At 38.0% G+C, this 26,247-nt stretch overlaps 1 protein-coding gene across 7 annotated transcripts in view; it reads left to right on the top strand.

The window, feature by feature from the left end:
- The window catches only part of robo2 (roundabout, axon guidance receptor, homolog 2 (Drosophila)), a 606,500-nt gene that overhangs the window by 549,634 nt on the left and 30,619 nt on the right, over positions 1-26,247 (top strand). For all 7 annotated transcript variants that reach the window (XM_067450218.1, XM_067450216.1, XM_067450219.1 and 4 more), the window contains 8 exons: positions 82-248; positions 797-918; positions 3,437-3,668; positions 8,030-8,154; positions 9,103-9,274; positions 12,154-12,336; positions 13,521-13,547; positions 19,848-19,890. In XM_067450218.1, coding sequence (XP_067306319.1) covers positions 82-248; positions 797-918; positions 3,437-3,668; positions 8,030-8,154; positions 9,103-9,274; positions 12,154-12,336; positions 13,521-13,547; positions 19,848-19,890 — 1,071 coding nt within the window. The remainder of the gene's footprint in view (positions 1-81; positions 249-796; positions 919-3,436; positions 3,669-8,029; positions 8,155-9,102; positions 9,275-12,153; positions 12,337-13,520; positions 13,548-19,847; positions 19,891-26,247) is intronic.

The raw sequence follows: 26,247 nt of genomic DNA, 5'->3' as shown, positions 1-26,247 counted from the left end.
TCTGTCCACTATATTGAAAAGAAGTCCACACACATTTCCAGTGTACAAAACTCTGACATCACTCTGCCTCATTGAATGCAGCCAATCGGTGAGCAACAGCTGGCAGACTGTGGCTGATCATGTCAAGACCACTCAGTACACCATTAAGGGTCTTCGCCCCAACACCATCTACCTGTTCATGGTACGAGCAGTCAACATTCAGGGCCTGAGCGACCCGAGCCCAATGTCCGAACCCGTCCGCACTCAAGGTATTTAACCGAAACTCTCTAAATTGTGTATATAATTGTGTTTTCTTTAGTAAGACGCCTGTGTGAATGGTGTCAACGACTTCCAATTGAATCTTTGCTGTTGTCCACAGAGAATGAGATCTAGTCTAGATACCACATGGTCTAACAGACCCACACGTTCATTAGTTCCGGAGACAGAGTATAACGTAGAACAAACATCATCTACTTTTGGAGGGTATAATTGAGTTAGTGCACTGGCTGGTACCTTAATGATCATTACGGAGGGGGAAAAGGGCCAACCTCGACTGGAATAAGATTCGATTAAGGTGCCAAGGAGTCTTCCATATGTTCATTAGGGGTGACTGATTCTGAGACCTTGGGCGTATGTATCCTCACAGGGTTGGGTTGAAGCTGTGCTGTCTGCTGCTGGAGTCAGTGAAAATGACTCCTCGTTGCTCTTTTAGGGGATTCAATTGTGTTTAAGGGATTATGTTGCACTGGCCTGTAATTTAGCATTGTCGGAGCACTATAAGAAGTAATGGCATTGGCCACTGCCTCTCTCTTTACAGATATAAGTCCTCCAGCACAGGGTGTGGATCACAGACACGTGCAGAAGGAGCTGGGTGAGGTTATTGTACGGCTACACAACCCCGTGGTCCTCAGCCCCACCACTATTCAGGTCACATGGACGGTAAGATGTTCTATGATTTGTCAAAGCCAAAGGTTTTAGCATGTTAACTGTAATTGGCATGATATTGTAGTAGTGTTGTAGTGTGGTTGACTGGACAGAAGTTTCAGCACATAAACTATGATTAGGCAGAAAGCTATTGTACAAGAACCGTAATTGGACTGAGGTTTTAGCATGGGCACTGTGATTGGATGGAGATTATAACATCTGTACTGTGATTGGGCCAAGATTATATAACATGATGTCATATTAAAAGGGGTAGTTTACCCCCCAAAAAATGAAAATTATGTCAGCATTTATTATTGTTCTTATGTTGTTCCAAAATTGTCTTTATTATGTGGAACACAAAAGATATTTTGAATGTACAAAATGTATGGTTTGTCCATACAATCCTTGTGTATCACAAAGTTTGCCGTATTATCATTTGACAGTACGCAGTATGTACGTGCATATTGTTTGATATCCAAATAAGTGCATCAGTTCAGAAGTGAACCCTTTTATTTTCCTGGCTATTTCCATTTCTCACCGCAGTCTTCCAGCATTGGTATAAACATTGTAAAAGTGTTTATTGTTTGTTGAATTGCATTAAAATGGAGATTTTACAGCTTTGGCTTTGTCACATTAGTTGGTAAGCACTCTCCTGCGGTATATTAATGATTACCATCAACAATCATTACAGAGACAAATATAAGCATCTGTCTGTTCCGCCTAAATGGGGATAGACTGTTTCAGAGGTGTTTTCTCATATGAATAATCCATAAATCACCGGCCTACATGGCCCCTGGAAACAGCAGCACTCTCGCGGTAAACGTAGGTGGTGTCAAGAAAGCTTTTACGACCCTGAATCATTCAATTAATGAAAGTTAAAAAGCGTAGGAAGGCTGCCCATTGGGCTGATTTACTCCACGTGTAGGGAGGAAAAGCAGATGTTTAATATCTCACTCTGAAAGCCAGGTTTTGCTGTTAAAAAGACATTAATGTGAGTTATTCACAGTTCTTATCTTAATAAATACAACTTTTTTTTAAGTGAACTAAAAAAAGAACAAAGCTTTCAATGAATGAAGAGTCTTGTATCGTGTTGATTTGAGATTGCTCTTGATCTTTATGTTAACAGTCTTTGTTGATTTGAATGTGCACTTATGCACTCAAGAAAATGCTGGGTTAAAAAAAAACTCAAGTTGGATTAAAAATGGGCAAACCCAGAAATTGGGTTGTTTAAATAGGTCCATTCACTGGGTTCAAACAACCTAATTTCTGGGTTTGTCTATTTTAAACCTAACTTGGGTTGTTTTTAGCCCAGCATTTTTTTAGTGCGTGTATACTTGTACGTTTTTTTCACACCGCATGTTTGTCCAAGATGTTTATATCTTGTATGATCGCTGTTATTGATGTAAATATTGGTGGGGAAAAGGGGTGATAGATCAGGAGGATCATTTCAAATCACCATGAAATCAAAATTAGCAATTCCTATTTTTTATGGAATATTGCTACCCTGACAAGCCAGACCCACATCAAGATTTTGGTTTGGGAGCTCACCATTGGCAGGGCTCAATCCAAGATGCGGGATAAACGGTTGTCTTTCAAATTCCCTCTGTACATAATAGGATAGCACTACAACCAATGAGAGCAACGAAAAAGGTGAACTGAACACATCTTCCCTTCTTAAGAATGACTTCTATACCGTTCTTTGCTCAAATAAAAGCTTAACTCCAAGTCTTCCAGAGTAGCGGCCAAAGCCGATTCGAAAGACCGCCATTCACCAGCTTCTTTGTTTACTAGTAGCACGCGAAACCACCGCAACTCTGCCGTCATTATGTTAAGCCCGCCCACCGACTCTATACAAGATGTGATTGGCCTGACCAGAGTTTGGTTTTTCCAGCTCACAATTTAACGGAGAGTTGCTAAACTACCCTGGCTGCAAAATAGATTTTTTGCCGCTAGGGTGCGTCTAGAATATTGCCGTCTTGCCTTTTTAGGCTAGAATATTGCAGTATTTATTTAAATTTTTTTTTTTTTTTTTTTTTTTGCACTCGTAATCTGTAATCAAAATAAATTGCAGTGATATCTCTTCTCTTCTTTGTTGAGGTGTGTTTTGGCACGAGAGCGGGACAACCTGTCAATCACGAGATCGACCAATAGCAAACAAAAATGACCCAGAAAATTCCTCATAGACACAATCAAGTCCCACCCTACATTTTTCCATTGTTCAAGAAGCATTTTTACTCTGATATACATCACAATAGGCAAGAAAAGACAATAGCAGCTTCAATTTCATGCTAACTTTTAACATCCCTTAGTCTTTCAGACTTTAATCTGAAGCTCATCAACTAGTATGATTTTTCGTTTGAGAAAGTTGTTTTTATTAAGAAAGCATTGCTGGTTAAGCTAGTTAAAACACATGATGAGACAACAACCATTCCACACTGTGAACCAGCACTCAAAACTAGGTCTTGTCAGCAGTTTCTACTTTTTCTATTTGTCTTTTGCTCTCTTTAAAGTTTGAACCGTCTTTCCCCTTCAGGTTGACCGCCAGTCTCAGTTCATCCAGGGATACAGGGTTTTGTACAGGCAGATGTCAGGGCTGTCCTCCCCTGGAGCTTGGCAGAGTCAGGATGTGAAGGTCCCCTCTGAGAGGAGCATGGTGCTCTCGGCTCTGAAGAAAGGCATCGTCTACGAGATCAAAGTCCGTCCATACTTCAACGAGTTCCAGGGCATGGACAGCGAGTCCCGAACAGCAAGAACAACAGAGGAAGGTACGGCATTTGACTTCTTTGAAGTGATACAGGAGATCTGTGGTGTTTGAAGTCAACATGTAAACAAAATAGAACACAGTTACTTTTCTTAATAAATATATAATTCATCGGTGGAATCTTTCTCCACATAGCAAAATGGGTATTTAGGCATTGTTTTTCCAAAATACATCCAATAGCCTGATGCATAACATAACTTATCAATGTTTAATACCATAGAATATTCTGTTTCTTTTATAAATGCCGTTTTATTCTGAATTTCAAGTTACAGAGCTTTATAATTGATTTGTCGAGGGCTTATTCTTCCGATACATACCGGTCACAGATACTAAGAGACACAAATGCAGACGTAAGGCCTGAGGTCGGATCTCTAGCTGATTCTTTCCAGCTTGCTTTAAGTCCACAGCAATTTGGCCCAGTGATACATAATCCACCCTAAGGCCAACGTCGTAACAAATACCGTAGTAAGCAATACCGGCCTGCTTTCCACAGCACTGCAAGTAAGCTTGTCTCTATCCCTGACGGGACTCAGACGAAAAGACACTATCGTTTTGGCAAAGGAATTGACCTTTCTGTGTTGCGGTTAGTGTGTGTATGGCTGACAGGACACTAAAATAAGCATGGATTTCACTAGATCTAATCCCCATCACTCCCAACTGACAAAAAAAAAAGACTCTGTCAGCCATTGAGCCAGTAACATACCAATTCACTGATATCTCTGTTTCTCTGACAACTACCTGTTCTTACCTAGTGTCCAACATTTTTTGCAGAGAATTTCTTAAAAAAATAAAATAAATAATAATTTATAAAATTAGAACATTTTGCGTAAATTAAATTCCGTTATCTATAATTTAATAGGTATTAGTTTATAAAATATATATATATATATATATATATATATATATATATATATATATATATATATATATATATATATATATATAATATATATATATATATATATATATATATATATATATATATATATATATATATATATATATATATATATATATATATATATATATAAACATTTTCACTCATCAGCTGCTAATTTTTACTTTCAGTTTGGTGCTTGGCCAGTTTTCGGACCCTGCCAAAATGGTTTCTAGGACATATCGTCTTGGGTTACGGCTGAGACAGTCAGGTTGTTACTTAAAGTTGACCAATGTCCAGGATTCACCTCAATGCTTTGAGATGTTTTCCCAGATGTGAGGGATGGCTGCTACCACACATAAATCTTGTAAAAAAAAAATGCATTTTTGAGAATCGTTTAAACGGCATATGGAACTCTCGAGACATAAATTCACACACACTCACGCGAGCACAGAAGGTTTGCTGATTAAAGTCTGAGCTCAATGACAGGCTCATTTGTTACCCAGAGTGTCCGCGGAGAGCCGTATCTCCTCTACACACACCAGCTCTGTCTCCTGAAGCCCCGCTGCACTGCCTTCACACACCCTACACCTGCATGTCATCGCCATTACCAGAGCAAGACAAAACACGGGGTCCCCCGGCAGAAGAGCATCACGGGGCCCATGAGCTGCGATAGCCCTCTTTTGTTTCTTGTTTTCCACTGTGTGGTAGTTGAGAAGGTTTGTCAGAGTCACAGAAGAGGATGATTTATTGGCCATTGTCTGATTACACAATTATAGCTTCCCTCTGGAGCTCGCCACTTCCATTTCTTTTCTCTTTTTCGTTTCTCTCCCACTTTGTCTTTTCCAAAAAAGTAGAAGTGGTTTCGCTTTCCGCTGAAGTGCAGAATTTTGCAGGGTTGCAAGAATTATCTCATAAAAATGTTACAAATACGCTAACTAACCAAAACCAAAAGATCCTCCAACCACCAGTTATTGTTACCACAATAAATTGTTGGTAAATTGGGATCTGTGACCATTGTCATCCAAAAAGTTTTGTAAATGAAATGATAAAGATGGTACAATTAAAGCGAGATTTATAGATTGTTTTGGATTACTTGGAAAGCATCTGTTAGATGATTCTGTTATTGTTTTATGATCCATTTCATATGAACCCCTAAAAATGAACTTCATATGTCCTATAGGCTATAATATGACCTGCTGCTTTAGCTCTTCCTTTAAAAACGTCCTTTATTATAATCTGCATTATTTTTGAAAACAGAGGTTGAAACGGTGAAACAGGCCCTTTCAGAAACCCCTCTGTGTTGTTAATCCATTATATGGTTAATAATCAGCTTCTCAATGGGAGTTTCTTTTTTTCCCCGAGGGCCATTATCACACATTGATTAGTGGCACGCTAAAGCAATGTAGCATTTCTTCACATTCTGTAAGCTAAAGCCCTGCCACCCGCCCGGGGTCTCAACATTAGCTCGGTTTAACATCACAGTGTGTGTTTTTCACTTGCTTTCGCCTGCAGGCTACTGTAGTGGCAGTGAAACAGAGGTCACATCTTCGCTGGCTATACATCACAGCGCTAATGGCGCTATTAGCATCGCCTGCGCCATCGCTCCCCAAATGAGAAATATGTATTGTTTGGCTCAAATGTGCGTAATGATAAGCTCCTAAATGATTTGCGGCATTAACTTTGAATGACATTGGCTGCATTGTTATGGGTGGGATTTTGTCACTTGCGACGTGCTGAGTTAACTTATTGTTTTTTGTTTCCAGTATTAAAGAGGAAAAATTATTTTCTGTCAGTTTATGGCATAACTAATCCCTGTAAAATGTGCAGTATAGAGGGAAAAAAATCAAAATCTGCTTGCACTCTTAATTAAATCAATGAAAAAATATTGTATTATTTTGTAGTAAATTAAAATATATTAATTATATTATATAAATTATTTATGTTATATTATATTAGTTATTTTATAGTATACATTTTTTTGCATTATTTTTTATTCTAGTATTGTAGAAGAAGATTGTGAATTTCAAAATGTGCAACAATGACTTTACTATTGTAATATTTATAGTTTTAAGTGAAAAAATGATCTGCTTCCACTCTGATAAAAAGCATGATAATGAATTATATTATATCATCAATTATTATATAAATTAAGTATATTTTTAGTATTAAAAACAATAATTTTTCATAATAAAAAAGTTAATTTCCATATGTGCAATTATGACCTAATTTCTGTAATACTTACAGAATAAAGAGGAAAATATTAAATGATATAAAAATAAAACTTGCAGATATTATATTATGTACACATTATATTTTTCTTTAAAATCGATTAAAATCGATTAATTATATTAGATTATATTTCAGTATTAAGAAAATGTGAATTTCCAAATGTGCATAATGATAAGCTCCTCAACGATTTGTGGCATTATTACCTTAAAATGACATTGGCTGCATTGTTATGGGAGGGATTTTGTAACCTACGCTTTAGCTGCAGATGTCTGATAAAGACGAGCTGCCGTCTGTCCTGTCAGGCCTTTTGGGGGTTAAAATGGGCCACCCCGTCTAAGGGATGGGTGTAGCTTTGGGATATGTGCCATTTATGTGAGGGTCAGAGAGCAAGGATGGAAAAGAGTGCGAGCGAGCGGAGTTTACCGTAATTGAGCTGTCAGTATTCTGCTGTGTCGCCGCACCTCGGGTTGCCACAGAAATGAGAAAAACATTTTTATAAAAATGTTATTCTCCACGACAGACCTCTATTATTTATTTCATTGCCTTCCCGTGTTTCCTGTCGGAGTGGCCCTGATGGGGTTAATAAAACAGAGGACCGGGGTCTCTGCGCTTTTCTGCCAAGGACAAAACAGCATCTTTGATTCGCAACTGGCCTCCTTCAATCGATGTATCCATGTCAATATGTTTACCCAGCGCTTCATTACTCTTCCTCATCCAGCTCTCCAAAAGTCCCTCCGTTCTTCGCATTCCTCCCCGAGCTGAGCGACCTACATGCCTGTCAGAGCGATTTGCTAAGAAAGCAGAGTAGTTTGGGCTGGCTCACCATCTCATTGTCTCTCAGCAAATGTATTTTTTTTTTTGTAAATCCCTCTTTGCAGGGACAGGATATGAAATCATAGTGAAATGTGAAGGAGCAGCAGTGCCAGGCTGAAGAAAATCCCCATCTAATGAACTCTTGCACCCGTGGCCACCTGCCTTACGTTCTAAAGCTCAACACACACATTGACTTTCCTAATGCTAACGCAATGACTTACAACAGAGTCTTTCAGAGGAGACAGAATGAGAGTGTGTCGGAGCATGAGTGTTGAGTGATGTACTGAAATCCTTGCCAAACAACAAATGGTGTCACTAGAGCAAGGCTGAAAGGAGCCTCGATTCTTTTCTGGAAAGTCCAGGATGGCAATAGTGTACAAGAACATCATGAAAGCCAGTGAAGTAAAAGTCTCTGTCTTGCTGTTTCTCCCCCGGTATCCCAGCGCCCAGTGCTCCTCCTCAGCAGGTGACGGTTCTCACGGTGGGCAGTCAGAACAGTACCTCTATCAGCATCTCCTGGGACCCTCCTCCTGCAGAACATCAGAACGGCATCATCCAGGAATATATGGTATATATATATATCAGCATTTTTTATTTGTTGTATTAAAGAAAATGAATGTGCATTTTCCGTGCAATTATAAAGTATTTTAATAACTTTTGAGAACTATTAAGACAAAAATCCAAATAAACTTCAATTTTGAGAATTATATGTTGTTATGTTATGTTATGTTATGTTATGTTATGTTATGTTATGTTATGTTATGTTATGTTATGTTATGTTATGTTATGTTATGTTATGTTATGTTATGTTATGTTATGTTATGTTATGTTATGTTATGTTATGTTATGTTATATATGTTATATATGTTATATTATATTATGCTATATTGTATTATTATAATGAAACAACAAAAAACGTGTGACCATGTAATGTTGCTAAATTCCACAATATTTCATATTCACCATATTCAGGAAAAATTTGAATCTACTTGTGCTCTATATTTAGTGAAAAGCATATATTTATTATATTATATTATATTATATTATATTATATTATATTATATTATATTATATTATATTATATTATATTATATTATATTATATTATATTATATTATATTATATTATATTATATTATATTATATTATTTGCATTAGACATTGAAAGTTTTAAGTTCAAGTCCCACATGGAGCATTTTACATTCTTCCTGCAGATTTAATATAATCTCAGGTAGTTTCAAGGTGATTGAACTCAATAAATAAATTGTTTTGGATAAAAGTGCCCAATGGATGACTAGTTCAAAACGGGCCTCATTTATGAAACAAGCAGAACGATTTTCTGTATAAATTGTCTGTAAATCCCTTTGTACATAAATTGCCGTACTCAATTGAATGCACCGATTTACATAAGAATTGCTTTACGAGTAATTTGCACAAAAAAATCATGTTCGTTAATGAAGCCCAATCATTAAAAATTGACTTTTACAGACAATTTGCTATTTTCCCTCTCTTTCTCAGATTTGGTGTTTAGGGAACGAGACCCGTTTCCATGTAAATAAGACAGTGGACGCAGCCATCCGTTCAGTGGTGGTGGGGGGTCTGCAGGCGGGGGTCCAGTATCGGGTGGAGGTGGCCGCCTGCACCAGCGCTGGGGTCGGGCTGAAGAGCGAAGCACAAACCATTATTATTGGTACGACACATCTTTTGTTTTTGATAACACTTACTGTCAAACTGCATCTGCCTTGTCAGAAATATCTTAGAAGCTCACTATTCATGGGATGGGTTTGAGTGGGGTCACCAAAATCAAAATTAAATCTTACAGTCAGGGCTGCAGGGTTTTTTTTCTTTGCTTTGGGTGTTTACAGTGTGAGTTATGTGAATTGTAGCAGGTTGTGACTGGTTTGACCCATAAGTGATGATTTGGTCGGTGACATGCCCTTATTCCCAAATGTCAAGCTCACTATCCATCTTCACGCACAGCCAGGGGCTGATAGACTATTTATCAACACTGCAGTTTGTGTGTATGCGTGTGTCCTAGCGTCTTTTGAAGTAAAGCGGCCCTTTAAATGAAAATGAACTTAGGGGCCATTTACAAGACTCCGTTTTCAACTCTAAACTGAAAACCTTTTATATGTTTTGGCCGTTCATTTACAGGACAACAGTGTTTTGGGGGCCTGAAAACACAAACTTTTGAAAATGGGTTTTAAAGTGCTCGTTTTTTTTTAAAACGAGAATGTTATTGTCTGTAATCCAAAAAAGTGGATTTGTGAAAGTGACGTCATGTGCATGCATATTACGTGTTAAAGGACAACTCCGGCGAATGTTTAAGTTTATCTTGATGGTTATATCTTTGTGAGTCCAGTCTATAGAAAAGAAAAAAACGAGCTGGATTGGTGCTTGCAACGCGGAGTTATTACAGTTAGTGCCCAGAGCCCCCCTCAGCTAAAACGGCAGCTTTGGGGACATAGACGTAAAGGGTTTCTTTGTGCCTCTTAACAGACACAAAATGCAATTAAAATGTCCGTCCAACATGAACAGGTCCCTTACATGACAACGAGATGCGTTTAGCCACTTATAGCCATTGTTAAAATTCACCTGTTTTAGCCGGCTAGCTGTGTCTCGCGCTGAAGTCCCGTGGGAACACCGTTGTAGCTGGAAAATACTCCAGTTGAGAAGAGCGTTGTGTGTATGAAGAGGCTCTGCTCATCGGCTCGCCGGTTCTCAGTATTGAACGTGTCCGATAGAAACTGTTTTTGATTCTGTCCTGCTCATCCGTGGACCGCTGCTCGTTCAGTTACACGCGTGTGCTCAGTATCAGCGGCTCATGAGTTCATCAGATCTCTCAGCAAAACATGACTCAGTTTAGAGAACGGTTGGAGTTACAACATAAAATTCAAGACATTAGTTTATTTCTATTCGGAGGGACTGTCACTCATGTCAGAAAGTGAGTAACTAAAGTAACTTGTGCGATCAGCGCTGATTTGAGACGCGAACGATTCAGTCCGATTTGGTGAACTGGTTGCCTGGTTCACTAAAAAGAACCAGTTAAAAAGAACGATTCGTTCATGGCCGGGCATCACTAGAGTGATGATCCTATCGGGCTCACGAGTGAAGAAGAAATGGTTCGCGTTTGTGCCTTTCCGAATTGTGAAAATTTGCAGCGAACACTTGATAACTTACACAGACACAACACAGCCGGGCCAGTTGAATAAAAATGCCATTCGGTGGGTAAAGACGGGTGCAGCCACTGTGGAGGTGTAATGTAAACTGTATTTATCCTTCCATTTGGGCACACCCGGCTTGAGGAAAGATATCCAGTAATACAATTATAAAGCTTTATACACCCGACGCTCTTCCCAACTGGATCTGCCTTCTTTTCCGGCTACCGCTGCGTTCCCACGGCACTTCAGCGCGAGACACAGCTAGCCGTCTAAAACAGGTGAATTTTAACAATGGCTAAGTGGCTAAACGCATCTCGTTGTCATGTAAGGGACCTGTTCATGTTGGACGGACATTTTAATTGCATTTTGTGTCTGTTAAGAGGCACAAAGACACCCTTTACTTGAATGCCCCCAAAGCTGCCGTTTTAGCTAAGGGGGGGCTCTGGGCATTAACTGTAATAATTCCGTGTTGCAAGCACCAATCAGGTTCGTTTTTTTTTTTTCAATAGACTGTACTCACAAAGATATAACGATCAAGATAAACTCAAAAATTCGCCGGAGTTGTCCTTTAAGTCTGTGGTCGCGCAGTGTTTCTTTGCAAAATGGCATCGCCATCTGCTGGCCTGGCACAAATAGTACAGCGCTTTTAGCTGTTTCCGCCAAAGATTTGACAATGTTGTCTGTACACAAAACTTTTCAAAAATGCTAAGGAAGAATGTAACGTTTTTGTGTACATCATTGTCATGTAAACATACCCTAAATATCTAGACACTCTAAAAAATGCTTGGTTGTTTTAACCCAAATGGACAAACTCAACCGTTATTTTATTTTAAAATGTAACCCAATGGATAGGTTTGTCCATATTTGACCCACATTTGAGTTGAAACGACCCAGCATGTTTTAGAGTTTAGTTTTATTGTGAATGTTTCATCAATGCATATCACTTCAAAAGAAAAATAAAAAATCTATGTATTTAATTAACTTTCTCTGCCTCAAAAATTAATTCTAAGTAATATTAACCAATAATATTCATGATTCCATCCAATCAAATCTTGATGGATAAAAAACTATATATCTCAATGTCACCTATATATCTCAACCTATATTATTTTCAATTAATACTGAAATAATTTTGCAATACATGTGCTGTAAATACAGTTTTTTGTTATTTACACAACATTTGTATTATTCATACTTATTTTTCTTCAGTTTTTCACCATCTGCTCACTGAAGTAACGCTAAAGATCAAGGTGATGAGCTTTTAACGCTCTAGTTGAGTTGATTAAATCCTGTGCTGATGTTCGCTGGAGCACAAGTGTTGTTTTATTTTTCGTGCTATTAAACTAATTTAGAAAGTCACCCACAATTTTCAGTTTACTAAATAGCGGTTTTCTGTTTATTCATGTAGGTAAAGACTTCCGGGATGTGATCATGAGCAGGAATAACAGCATCACGGAGCAGATCACGGACGTGGTAAAGCAGCCCGCCTTCATCGCGGGCATTGGAGGGGCCTGCTGGGTCATTCTGATGGGCTTCAGCATCTGGCTCTACTGGAGGAGAAAGAAGAGAAAGGGTCTCAGCAATTACGCAGGTAGAGATCATCCGCTTGCAGCTACACTAATACACAGTGGCGATTGTTTTCAGATGGAATGAAAAAGCGCTACTTCTTATAGAATTTAGTAAATGCAGAAGTCACATGTTAATTTAGATACAAATAATTCCTATGTGTATTACATATCACTCTTGGTGTATTTCAATGTTTTAAAACAATGGCTTATTGAGCCCAATTGAAGTGCTCTATGGCAGATAACAATATTATTTTAATGGTTCAAAGCGTGATGTTCATTGGCCGAGAGGTTTTAAAGGTGCACTGTGTAAATTTTAGTGGTGAGGTTGTGAATTACAGCCATCCACCGCTCACTTCTCCCTTTCAAAGCACATAGAGAAGCTACGGTGGCTGACACAGGACAAAGACGTCGTCTGAGACAGCAGAGAGTAGCTAGCGCTCTGTAGAGAAGTTTGTCTGTTTAGGACTACTGTAGAAAAATGGCGGCGCAAAATGGCGACTTCACTGTAAAGGAACCCAAAGTGTATGAAGATAGAAATGGCTCATTCTAAGGTAATAAACACATGATGGTTCATTATTTAAGTTCTTTATTCACCACTTAAACATAGTTATGTATATTATATTGCATTTATGTCAATAGATCCTCATAAAAAAACTACACACTGCACCTTTAAAGTGTCATTCTGGGCTCCTGTTTGCATTAGAAAATTGGTGATTTGGCATATTCAGCTATTGGTACTACACAGTGATTGGTCAAGCTCTCAGATGGGTGGGACTTTGTAGCCAATAGCTAATAATTCAAACAGTGATATGTGTTATTTATTATAGTATTTATATTATGGTAAAGGTAAAGTTCTATATTATTTTTAATAGGTAAGTTTAAAATAACACAAATTTTCCCACTCTTGAAAAGCACCAGCCACCACTGAAACACAGTCTTTTATTATTATTATTATTATTATTATTATTATTATTATTATTATTATTATTATTATTATTTGTTTTTGTGTCTTCTGTGTTAGACTGCCTGTCTCATTCCTTTGGCTGCTGTCTTGCTGCCGTCACTCTGATGGCATGACGCAAACCTCCAAACACACTCCAATATGCATGCAAATAATCATGCACAGAAACACACAAACCTCCCAAAGCCCGGCTGAGCACGGCAGGCTTTTTAACACACACTCTTCTCTGTCTTCTTGTTTTTGCAGTTCAGTCGTTCACCTTCACCCCTGCAGGTACTGTTCATTTGTCCCGTCTTTTCGAAACCCCCATTACTTCTTCCTGCATTTCTCTTATTTTAATTTGCACTGTCGAGTATTCAACCCTTCCCACGATTCAAGTTTAAGTCTTCAGATGATGCCCACCTGACTTTGTCAGCACAATATGGGGAGTAATTTAACATCTGGCTGTTATAGAAAAAGTTTCAGGGGTTTCAAAATCAAAAAAAAAAAAAAAAAAAAAAAATGTTTTTTTGGTCATCCAAAAATTGCACATATATGTAAGATAAAATGCAAAAAGTGAACACAGATTTGTTGGCTATGTATAAACTGTGACCCTATTTTGTAAAAAGTCTTTCTAAACTGTGCTAACAGAGTCAGATGGACGATCTGTGGGCTGCAAGATCCTGCAGTTCTCCATATGTGTTTCTTTGTCCTTTTCTTCAGGTAATTTTTTTCAGTGGTCACCTGTGCTGGGTTTTCCATCTCAACTTTATCCTCCTTTTATTGTCCTATTCTCTCTTTCTGGCTTTTTGTTTGTTCAGGTGTTGTGAAGAGTTTTTGTTCTCTACCCGAGTTCTCCGTTCTTTGATTCATTCATCTCTTTGTTATTAACCGCTTGAACAAACTTACATGTGGGATTCAATTGTTCTCGCCATACAAGGTGTTCCCTCCAGTGATATATCCTTACATATTTTCTGTTTTAAACAATATAGATATCATAGACACAGCTTGCTTACTTGCTTACTGAATACTGGGACCCACTTTATATTAGGTGGCCTTACTATGTAATAACATTTAAATGAATCATTTGATACAATGCATTTAGTGTGTACATACACGGTTTCATATTGTACTTACATTTTAAAAATTACCTGAATGTAATTACATATGTTATTAATTTCTGTAGCTACATTTATAATTACACTGACACTTCCCTTACACCTAACCCCACCCTTAAACTTACCCACACCACCACACCAGTCCCTAACTTTACCCTTAAACTTACCCACACCACCACACCAGTCCCTAACTTTACCCTTAAACTTACCCATACCACCACACCTGTCCCTAACTTTACCCTTAAACTTACCCACACCACCACACCAGTCCCTAACTTTACCCTTAAACTTACCCATACCACCACACCTGTCCCTAACTTTACCCTTAAACTTACCCATACCACCACACCTGTCCCTAACCTTACCCTTAAACTTACCCATACCACCACACCTGTCCCTAACTTTACCCTTAAACTTACCCACACCACCACACCTGTCCCTAACTTTAACCTTAAACTTACCCATACCACCACACCTGTCCCTAACTTTACCCTTAAACTTACCCACACCACCACACCAGTCCCTAACTTTACCCTTAAACTTACCCACACCACCACACCAGTCCCTAACTTTACCCTTAGACTTACCCATACCGCCACACCTGTCCCTAACTTTACCCTTAAACTTACCCATACCGCCACACCTGTCCCTAACTTTACCCTTAAACTTATCCATACCGCCACACCTGTCCCTAACTTTACCCTTAAACTTACCCATACCACCACACCTGTCTCTAACTTTACCCTTAAACTTACCCATACCGCCACACCTGTCCCTAACTTTACCCTTAAACTTACCCACACCACCACACCAGTCCCTAACTTTACCCTTAAACTTACCCATACCGCCACACCTGTCCCTAACTTTACCCTTAAACTTACCCATACCACCACACCTGTCTCTAACTTTACCCTTAAACTTACCCATACCGCCACACCAGTCCCTAACTTTACCCTTAAACTTACCCACACTGCCACACCTGTCCCTAACTTTACCCTTAAACTTACCCATACCACCACACCTGTCCCTAACTTTACCCTTAAACTTACCCATACCGCCACACCTGTCCCTAACTTTACCCTTAAACTTACCCATACCGCCACACCTGTCCCTAACTTCACCCTTAAACTTACCCATACCACCACACCTGTCCCTAACTTTACCCTTAAACTTACCCATACCACCACACCTGTCTCTAACTTTACCCTTAAACTTACCCATACCACCACACCTGTCCCTAACTTTACCCTTAAACTTACCCATACCACCACACCTGTCCCTAACTTTACCCTTAAACTTACCCATACCGCCACACCTGTCCCTAACTTCACCCTTAAACTTACCCATACCACCACACCTGTCCCTAACTTTACCCTTAAACTTACCCATACCACCACACCTGTCTCTAACTTTACCCTTAAACTTACCCATACCACCACACCTGTATCTAACTTTACCCTTAAACTTACCCATACCACCACACCTGTCCCTAACTTTACCCTTAAACTTACCCATACCTCCACACCTGTCCCTAACTTTACCCTTAAACTTACCCATACCACCACACCTGTCCCTAACTTTACCCTTAAACTTACCCATACCACCACACCAGTCCCTAACTTTACCCTTAAACTTACCCATACCACCACACCTGTCCCTAACTTTACCCTTAAACTTACCCATACCACCACACCTGTCCCTAACTTTACCCTTAAACTTACCCATACCACCACACCAGTCCCTAACTTTACCCTTAAACTTACCCATACCACCACACCTGTCCCTAACTTTACCCTTAAACTTACCCATACCACCACACCTGTCCCTAACTTTACCCTTAAACTTACCCATACCACCACACCTGTCCCTAACTTTACCCTTAAACTTACCCATACCACCACACCTGTCCCTAACTTTACCCTTAAACTTACCCATACCACCACACCAGTCCCTAACTTTACCCTTAAACTTACCCATACCTCCACACCTGTCCCTAACTTTACCCTTAAACTTACCCATACCACCACACCTGTCCCTATCTTTACCCTTAAACTTACCCATACCACCACACCTGTCCCTAACTTTACCTATATCCCACCTCCATACATATATTATTATTATTATTTTTATTTTTATTATTATTATTATTATTATTATTATTATTATTATTATTATTATTATTATTATTATTATTATTATTATTATTATTATTATTATTATTTGCCAAAAATATATAGTTGAAGTTACTTATGGTTAACTGGAAAGTCATGTTGGGTGGATTGCATTGTGGGATATTGTGTACCTTTTAGCAAATATAGTATCCTTACTATATACTTCAGAAAATAGTTTGACTGAACATAGCAGTCTTGCTACTGATCTCATGATTATCTGTCTATCAAATATCATCCCATTCTGAAATATTGCCATTGATTTTCCACTTTATGTTCACAATAGCAGAGAAACGTTTGTAATTCAATGGTTGGTTTGTCCGCAAGTATCGTGAAATATAGGAGATTCGCAGGCCTACAGAGGTTAACCAGTGATGACCTGATACAGTCACATGGTCAGCCACAATCACACTGTGAATTGATAACACACACAAAAAAAAAAATCACTCAGCTAGTCCAGGTTCCCTCCACATCTCTCGGGGATTGTGTGCGGATTGAGGTGTGCTTTTATCTTGTAGGAGGGTTTCGCTCCAAACTTCATTACCGATGAAATCAGTCTCCCTGCAAAAGTGGACACTGCTGCACTTCACTTTTCCCCAGGAAGATAAGACCGTAGCAGTCAGGTGTCCAAGTCTTATGGCCTCGATATCCCCTGTCTTCGTTTTAATGCACTCCAGTGGTCTCTCCTCACCCTGCTTCAGTGGGCTTCAAGGTTTCCAGCTCCCAGGGGACCGCATCCTACTTGGTTTCCAAGCGCCTATGTGCCGAGCAGATAAGTGTAGCATTCAGACGCATTACCGATACGCCAGACCCCATGTGCGTGATGCTCGCAGAGGCAGCGGCCCGTGCTGGCGAGGGCAGCTTCTTGCACTGAGTCTGAATCTTTATTTTATTCTTGTTTCCTGCAGCCAAATTGTCTTCGTCTCATTATCACGGTTCACTGCAAATCATGTGAACATTTCAAAGGTTATAGAACAAAGAAAGACGGCCGATTCTTAAAGGATGGCACGTTTTCATCAAAGCATCTTTGTTCTGAAAAGATATGGCATGCAGTTTTATGTTTAATTGAGGCCGGAGGGTGTTGAGGATGGTAAAAAAAGCACAATCCGAATACACCTGTTCACACAAACACACACTTTCCCCCTTTAAACCCGCCATCGCCGCAAGGCTAAATCAAGCTGTGCTCGGGCGAGAAGGAAGGATTTGATGGAATTTTTATACGGGCGATTTTGTCGTGCCGCAGTAAATGCTTATTAAAGAGGAGTAATCAGTTTTCATATTGGAGAGAGTGCTTATCTGGAGCTCAGCCTAAAGCCGAGACCAGCGCCAGTCTACGGGCCACATCAAAGCACCAGCAATGTGTCCTATTGTAGATAGGCACTTAACAGACCCGCGCACACACACAGTGCCACATAAAACGAGTCCCTTGGGGAGAGAAAATACCTTTAGTGTTTGTTCTCAATTTACTCAAATGCCAAATTCTGGAATTAGCCATGAATGCAAATAAACTCAACAAACAGCAGGCACAGATGAGAGACGGACCTTGTGTTCATCAAATGTAATGTTTGGACTGTCTGTTTGTCAGAAGAGGTGATGGATTATTAACCGTCCCCGATTTCAGTCTGACTGACTGTGTTCACTCTGTCAGTATTTGGGATTGACAACCGTACTTACTTGCAGGCGTGAGTCTCGACATGTCCTATTCATACAGCAACTTACTGTAGTGTCTTGAATAATGTCTGTGTGAACGTGCAACAGGAGACAAGCCCATATTCTCTTATCAGTAAACATAGAGACAGTGTCCATAAAACTGAAAAGCCTCATCACTTTTGACACAACAGCATTCCAATTGAGCTGTGAGTTTGTCCGTCAAATCTTCATTAACGGACAGCAGCTTTTATATCTGGGTGGAGAGAGGAGTATTTGAGTCACACGTAGAACACAAAACTGACAGGAGTAATTCTAGTGGGGAAAACCTTCAGATGACACACAGCTTCTTTCTTGCTGTCGCTGTAAGTTACTGAACCTGCGACACACTGTCTGACGCGACAGGCAACTAGTTGTCCGGTGCGCTTCCGTTCACACAGCACTGGTTTTCCGAGCATGTGGTTGCGAGTCCTGAAAATGTACGGTTGCAAGTTCGGTTATAGAATGCGGTTGTCACTCCCGTGTGTGTGAACTTAGCCGTATTGAGGACTCAGATACATGATTGACAACCGTATTCTGCTGCTGTGTGAACTTGGCCTCGGATTCTCTGCAGGGTGTCTAAACAGAACAGTCACTGTGGATTAGTTAATGTGATTTTTGTTAAATAAGTGTTAAAAATGCTTTAGTGTTGTTGCTGTTGTTATTTTCCCCCATACGTTACGATTCAAACGTTGTTTTGCACCCCCAGTGACTTTAATTGACTCCACAAAAACATGCTTTTGTGCACTTGAGCAAGGCACTTTGAGTTCAACAGCGTTTTTAAAAATGAGTGCTTACTAAATAAATACACCTGTTTTAGTCTCGTTTTCATCAGTCATCCATCCATCCTGTCTTCCTTTTTGCACTTTTTTTTCACTTGCTTTCTTTTGGCAAGAATATGAAGACACAATTATGGAAATAAAGTTTTTAGAGATGCATTCAAATTCATTGTGTATGTTAATGTGGTGTGTGTGTGCTCTCAGCAATTCAGTCACTTGTCAGATTATAAAGACACGGTGTATATGCACAGTTGCACACACATGCATACATAGACTTTATAATTCTTAATCAGTTCCCGGTTTTTAAAGGAAGTGTATGTAAGATTGTGGCCAAAACTGGTAGTGCAATCAACGTTGCTAGATAGGCAGCACGATCCAGCAGGAACGTTTGTAGCTGCAGCTGTGGAGCAGATCAGAGCAGATCTGGCAACCCGGATGCCCAAACACTACTGACTTTGTGATTGGTCGATAGGTGGAGGGTGGAGCTTCAGGCCAAAAACACAACATGTCAACATCAACAATCATTTGAGGGCTGCAACAACAACTTTTAAATATCTTTTAATATCCTAGCCGGACTATTGTTGTCAGGATATAAGTATTTGAAAATTAACATGATTTCTTAATGTCTAGTGACATATCAGGGCCTTTTTATTATTAATTGAAATACATTTCTTACATACAGTTCCTTTAACCTGTCAGTCTGGAATCATGTTTAAAAACCATTAATTAGAACCAGAAAGATGCATAAGAGATTTAATTTTTGCTATGCGATTATGATGTTACGATGACTCAGTCTCTTTCTCTCTCTCTCTCTCTCTGTTTCTACCCTCTTTCTGACCCCAGTGACGTTCCAGCGTGTTGATGGAGGCTTGATGAGCAACGGGAGGTAAGATTCCTGTCATCCGCTTTCTCGTTTCCCCTTGTTTTTCCTCGGCATGCCACAAAACAGCACTGGTTATTATCTTTGTGCCAATCACCTGCCTTTAACCTTCAAAGACCAGCCCCTCAATTCCAAACCTCATTCATATTCTGTCCATCATCCCCTGGAAGGTCATCAAAACCATTATCCTCTACATGGCAGTCGTCTTCCAACCCGTACTCGGCTTTTAAGGGTCCGCACCATCCCTGCACTGTTAGAAATTCATCTTGAGAGACGCTGCAGAGGAGAGAACTGGAAGGTTGTTTCCATAGGTTTCCGCGAGAGCTCTTGTGGCACGCGAGCGTTTCTCATGGGTCAGCGGCTTGATTAACCTTCTAAAAGTCACAGTAGAGTCCATCAGTGTGGAACAATTCTTTGCATAACCATTAATACGGTTCTTTCAAATTTAAATAAACAATTCAACCAGATGTATTATTACTCGTCACTATAAAGGTCTTCAACAGGGGGTCCATGCATCATTAATCAAGACAATATTGTGTATATTATCATATATAAATAGTTATATACATAGTTTCATATATATATATATATATATATATATATATATATATATATATATATATATATATATATATATATATATATATATATATATATATATATATATATATATATATATATATATATATATATATATATATATATATATATATATATATATATATATATATCCATATTAAATATAATATAATAGCATATATTTATTACAATGATATATTAGATATTCTAATATGAAAGATATTTAATATATATATATATATATATATATATATATATATATATATATATATATATATATATATATATATATATATATTATACATTTTATATATTATACATTTTATATTTAATATATATAAGATATTTTAAATATATATAAAATATATATAAATATATAAATAGTATATATAAAAATATATATAAATATATAAATAGTATGTTTGTTATATATTCAAATGCAAATCAGTATTATAATATACATTAAACATTTTATATTTTATACATGTATATAATTTTATAAAAAATATTAATTGAAATTTTGTGTTTATTATATATTTTAATGTAATACATCATACATTATATACATTTTATATACATATATAATTTTTTAATTATATATAACTTAATACTGAAATAAACTATTTAATGTAAAGATGTAATCAAAACTTGTAAAACGACTACATATAATTAACTATATTTAATAATTATAATTATAATTAACTATATTTAATTGTTCAATAAATAAATAATTTTACATTATTTTTTATTAAGAGATAAATAAACATAATAATTATAATATTAGCCATTTACCTAAACAAATATTTTAATGTAATATAAACAATAATCTATTCAAAATATATATTGAATAGCTATAAATTAATAGGTCATTGTCTCTATTAAATTAAAATCAAATGTTAACAATTTTTGATTGCAATAATGTAAGTAAATAATTTAAAAAACTGCTGTAGAAGTAAGTTATTCATAGTTTTTATTGTAAAGTATGACCTTTTAAATAATTTAACAATGTCTAATGTAATAATTTAGTAACATTGTTAAATATTCAACTGAATTTTTAGTTTGACGGACCTCTTCAAGAAATCGCATACGAACACACAGTGTAATCAACAGATCAAACTACAGCATGCACCCACGGCAAGTCTACGCGTATACATCATGCTCACACTGATATCATCATGTGACTGATGGATGAAAATATGAGCTCTGCCGGCTTGTGTACCCTATCACACACACACACACACATACTGTACGTACACACACAAATCTCCGCACATCTCCCTTCACGGACGGCTAGCCGCTCATAAATCTCACCCCCCAAAAAGAATTAGCAGGAACAATTTAAGCAGAGAGGGGTTTTATTTTATCATTTGTCAGCCCTCCCTCCGTCCCCGCTGCCTGTATGGACCCCCACATTGATAAATTTGCCTGTCACCTCAGCTGGGCGGCTGGAATATGAGCATGTGTAATAATGTAAAAATAATTACCCCAGGGAGAGGCTAGACTAACCCTTTCGGAATCTTCCGGCGTGCTTCGTTTTTTTAAGGGGTGGAAAGGAGAGTAAGGGTTTGTTTGAATGACACCAGTTAACAGTCAGACAGGAGTGGAATGTCTGGCTTTTATCACACAAGCCAAATTCATTCAGAATCTGAGCTTGTGGATCTTTTTTGTATTAATTCCACACACCCACACGTCGCCTCATTGTCTCTGCTGCTGTATCTATAGATTGAAGGTGTTATAGAAGCTGAAATTAAAGCCTCAGCAAGTGTCACCTGATTCCCCTGCAGGAAGTGAAGTTCTGCTGATTGATTCGAAGATTCCATTCCAGATCCCTTGGGTCTCGTGTCTAATCTAAAAGGACGTCCAATTGTATTTTTTTTAATAGTGATACCTTGTCTTTAGCTGTATAGCACCCTAGAGATCAGAGATAAGCACTTACCTCTGTAGATCTCAATTAAGACAGTCCTTCTAGGTAACACTATGAGGTCTGTGTATATGACACATTATAAATCCATTTACAATGCCTCATTGACATTTGAACCTTTTGTATATGTTGTCATTTATATTATTAATCATTCTAATCTAAGATTTTTTTGTAAGGCATTATGAATGCATTGCGGATACCTGATGATTTATTCTATACAGTAAAAAAGCACATTGTTTGTATTTTTTTTAAATCCAAATATTGGTGACAATTTTTATATAATATTTTCATTTACACATTTTTATTAAACAAATTCACAAATTCACAACATACTCCCACACACACACGCACACACTATATATCCAAAAGTATTGGGACACCCCTCCAAATGATTGAATTCAGGTGTTCCAATCCCTTTCATGGCCAGAGGTGTATAACATCTTGGCTTACAGACGCTTCTACAAACATTTGAAGAATGAGTCGCTCTCAGGAGCTCGGTGAATTCAAGCGTCGTACAGTGATAGGTTGCCACCTGTGCAATAAGTTCATTCGTGAAATGTCCTCATTTAGTTGTATTATAACAAAGTGGAATCAATTAGGAACAACAACAACTAAGCCACGGAGTGGTAGGCTACGTAAAATCACAGAATGGGGTCAGCGCATGCTGAGGCACACTGGTGCACAGAATTCGCCAATAGCTCTGAAGGTTTGCAGAGTCAATAACTACAGACCTCCAAACTTCATGTGGCCTTCAGATTAGCTCAAGAACAGTGCATAGAGAGCTTCTTGGAATGGGTTTCCATGGCTGAGCAGCTGCATCCAAGCCTTACATCACTAAGTGCAATGCAAAGCGCTGGATGCAGTGATAAAGCACACCGCCACTGGACTCTAGAGCAGTAGAGACGTGTTCTCTGGAGTGACCAATCACCAGTCTGGGTTTGGTGGTTGCCAGGAGAACGGGATATTATTTTGTATAATATTTATCACTCAGAAATTGCTAGTCATTTTCGCAAAACATTTCAGAGAAAGATCAAGTAACATTGTATGTTATTACAGTGATGCATCCAGTGATGCATCCAGTAGGTATTTCACATCTTAGCTGTTACTATATTGTATATATTACATTATGTATTGACAATCAATCAGCAGCCAGGGGCACAATATAATGCATTCTATATGCTGGCTTCATAGCAAGAGTTACCAAAAGTGGGTTAATGCTGTGAAGGTGCTCTACATGCATCAGAACACTTGATCTGCCGTCTTCTGTCAGATCGGGATGAATCCACATGACTTAAGTTCCTGGAGAGATGATGGGCGAACAGGAGAACGTGTTCATTTGTTACAGTCTTTGTTTATTGCATTAATTAGACGATGGCAAATGAAGCCGCGTCTGTTTCTGCAGCTCCTCATTGGCTGCTGCCAAATTGCTTGTACTGAACAATTACGCTTAATCGATCACAGAATAAATGATTCATGGAAGATGAATAGGCGGCATATTGGTCAGGCCTTGAACTGATAAAAACTGATAATGGCAATTTTTTTCTTATGCTTTCTTTTACCTACAAAATTTATTTTTCTCCCTTTATTTATATCTTAGCAAATGTATTCCTTCTCTTTTTTTTGTGGCTCCCACTAGTCCTTACTCCTTTCTACAAAGACATATTGCTTATACACATTCAGAAAGCCTTCTAGTTTTCGTGAAATTGCACACTTGTCAGGTGGACATAAATGCGTGGGAAATTGAAAGGCCACAAAGCGTTTGACCACTCTATTTACATTTCCCTTTTAAGAAGTGATTTCTCAGTCTATTGCATACCTAATCAATACTGACAAACTCATTCATTATTATTTCAATTATCACTTATTGTCATTTTTACTATTTAATATATTTTATCTTATTATTTTTTATTGGTAACACTTTATTTTAGGATTCAGTTATTAACTATTAACCAGTTGCTTATTGGCATGCATATTACGATTGGCTGTTTATTAGAACTTATAAAGCACATATTAATGCCTTATTCTGCATGACCATATTCTACATCCCTTAATCCTACCCAATACCTAAAGTTAAATGCTACAAAAACTACCTTACTCACTATTAATAAGCAGTCAGTTTATTGAGGCAAAAGTCATAGTTAATAGTGTTACCGATTTTTTCTCATTAAACTCACGAAACGTAGTCTGGGAAAACCTGACGTAACGTAATGTTTAATGTATTTCATTGATAAAAGTCATTGATAAAAAAAAAAAAAAAAGTATTGAAATCAATGTAATACACGAGTTAGGTCAAAAGTATTCTAAAAGTAATCCAAAAAGTAATCAGAGTATATTACCTAAAATGTGTAATGTAATGGATTTTAATGTAATTTGGAATCAATAACTATACAATTTGTAAGTAATCTACCCAATAATAAGAATACATGGCTGATGAAAATTCAGCTTTGCATCACGGATATACAATATATTTAAAGTATATTAAAATAGAAAACCATCATTTTAAATTTCAATAATATTTCACAAGATTACATTTTTTTCTGTATTTTAATCAAATAAACGCAGGCTTGGTGAGCATAAGAGACTATTCCAAAAAATGCATTTCTTTTGATTTCAAGTCCTTTCTTTCAGATCTATATATTTATACAGGCATGTTTGTGTGTATATTATATTTTCACTCTGCTCAAAGTAAGCGACAGCATCCTCCAGCTAATGTGAATCTGAAAAGCAAATGCATGTTTCAGCATGCCTTAAGCATAATTTAATGTGCAGGCTTTTACTTCAGTCTCTCTCTCTCACGTTCTCTCTCTTTCTGCTGCTGTATTGGAGGGCGTGTGGGCTTGTAAAGCCCGTCTGATTTATGAAGTAGGATTGGGATTAATATTGCTCACTCGGCTTGTTTACGACGCTCCTCACAGACGCGCTGCGAGGTTGTATTTCACAGTTGCGCGCGTGTCTAGGAGCGTGGCAGGGAAAAATGGAGCCAAATCAAATCTCTTTCGTCTCAAGGCCACAGTGCGCTCTTGCTGTCTGAGGAGAGGGATTCAGGGCTGGTGTCAGGGCTGGGATGAGGCCCCTGGCCCCGCTCCCGGTGATTTGCAGGGCAGAAATATGCCCGCTAAAACGATATTTCTCAATCTAATCATCACGCACGGGAAAAGATGAATGCAAGGACAGAGCCGCCGTTACCACAGTCAACATCATCATCACCCACACTTACAAATGATGCATCTGAGGGCTGGCTGGGAGAGTATGCATGCGCGTGTTTACAAGACAAATCAAAGTCAAACTCATGAAACCTCCATTTTTTTTTGGGGGGGGGGGGGGGGGGGGGCTCGCTCAATTTAACAACTCTTCAATTTGAAGGAAACTGCATTCACTACACATTTAGCTTACCTGTTCACACGATAACTATAACAATAATAATTAGCGTCCACACTACCGAAAGATAACGCTGTTTATTTTAAGCCTGTTTTGTCATCTACCACATTATATCCTCAAGCTCTTTAAAGCAGGGTAAGTTCTGATTGGCTGTCAGTGTTTTTATTGTTCATCAGCTGAAAAAAAAAAAATCTGAAAGAGATTCCAACGATATAATTATGGCAATAACACTTTACAATAATCTAGTATAAGTTAATATTAATGTGAATTTTTATACACACTGACACATTTTTGGCCTTATCAATTTGTATTATATATATATATGTATATATGAACTTAGGGTGTGGCAATATACCAATATTGGCGATAACCACAATATTTTAAATTAATAGGACTCTTATGATAACGTGGTTGTTTTTTCCGCCTTCCTTATTACACAGCCATTTTGCAGCCATAAAAATAGTTCAGCTTTGTTTTTAATATCA

This window comes from Pseudorasbora parva, chromosome 8 (assembly GCF_024679245.1).
Source record: "Pseudorasbora parva isolate DD20220531a chromosome 8, ASM2467924v1, whole genome shotgun sequence".
NCBI lineage: Eukaryota > Metazoa > Chordata > Actinopteri > Cypriniformes > Gobionidae > Pseudorasbora > Pseudorasbora parva.
Note: the sequence above shows the minus strand (reverse complement) of the source record. Positions and strands in the feature narration are given on the sequence as shown.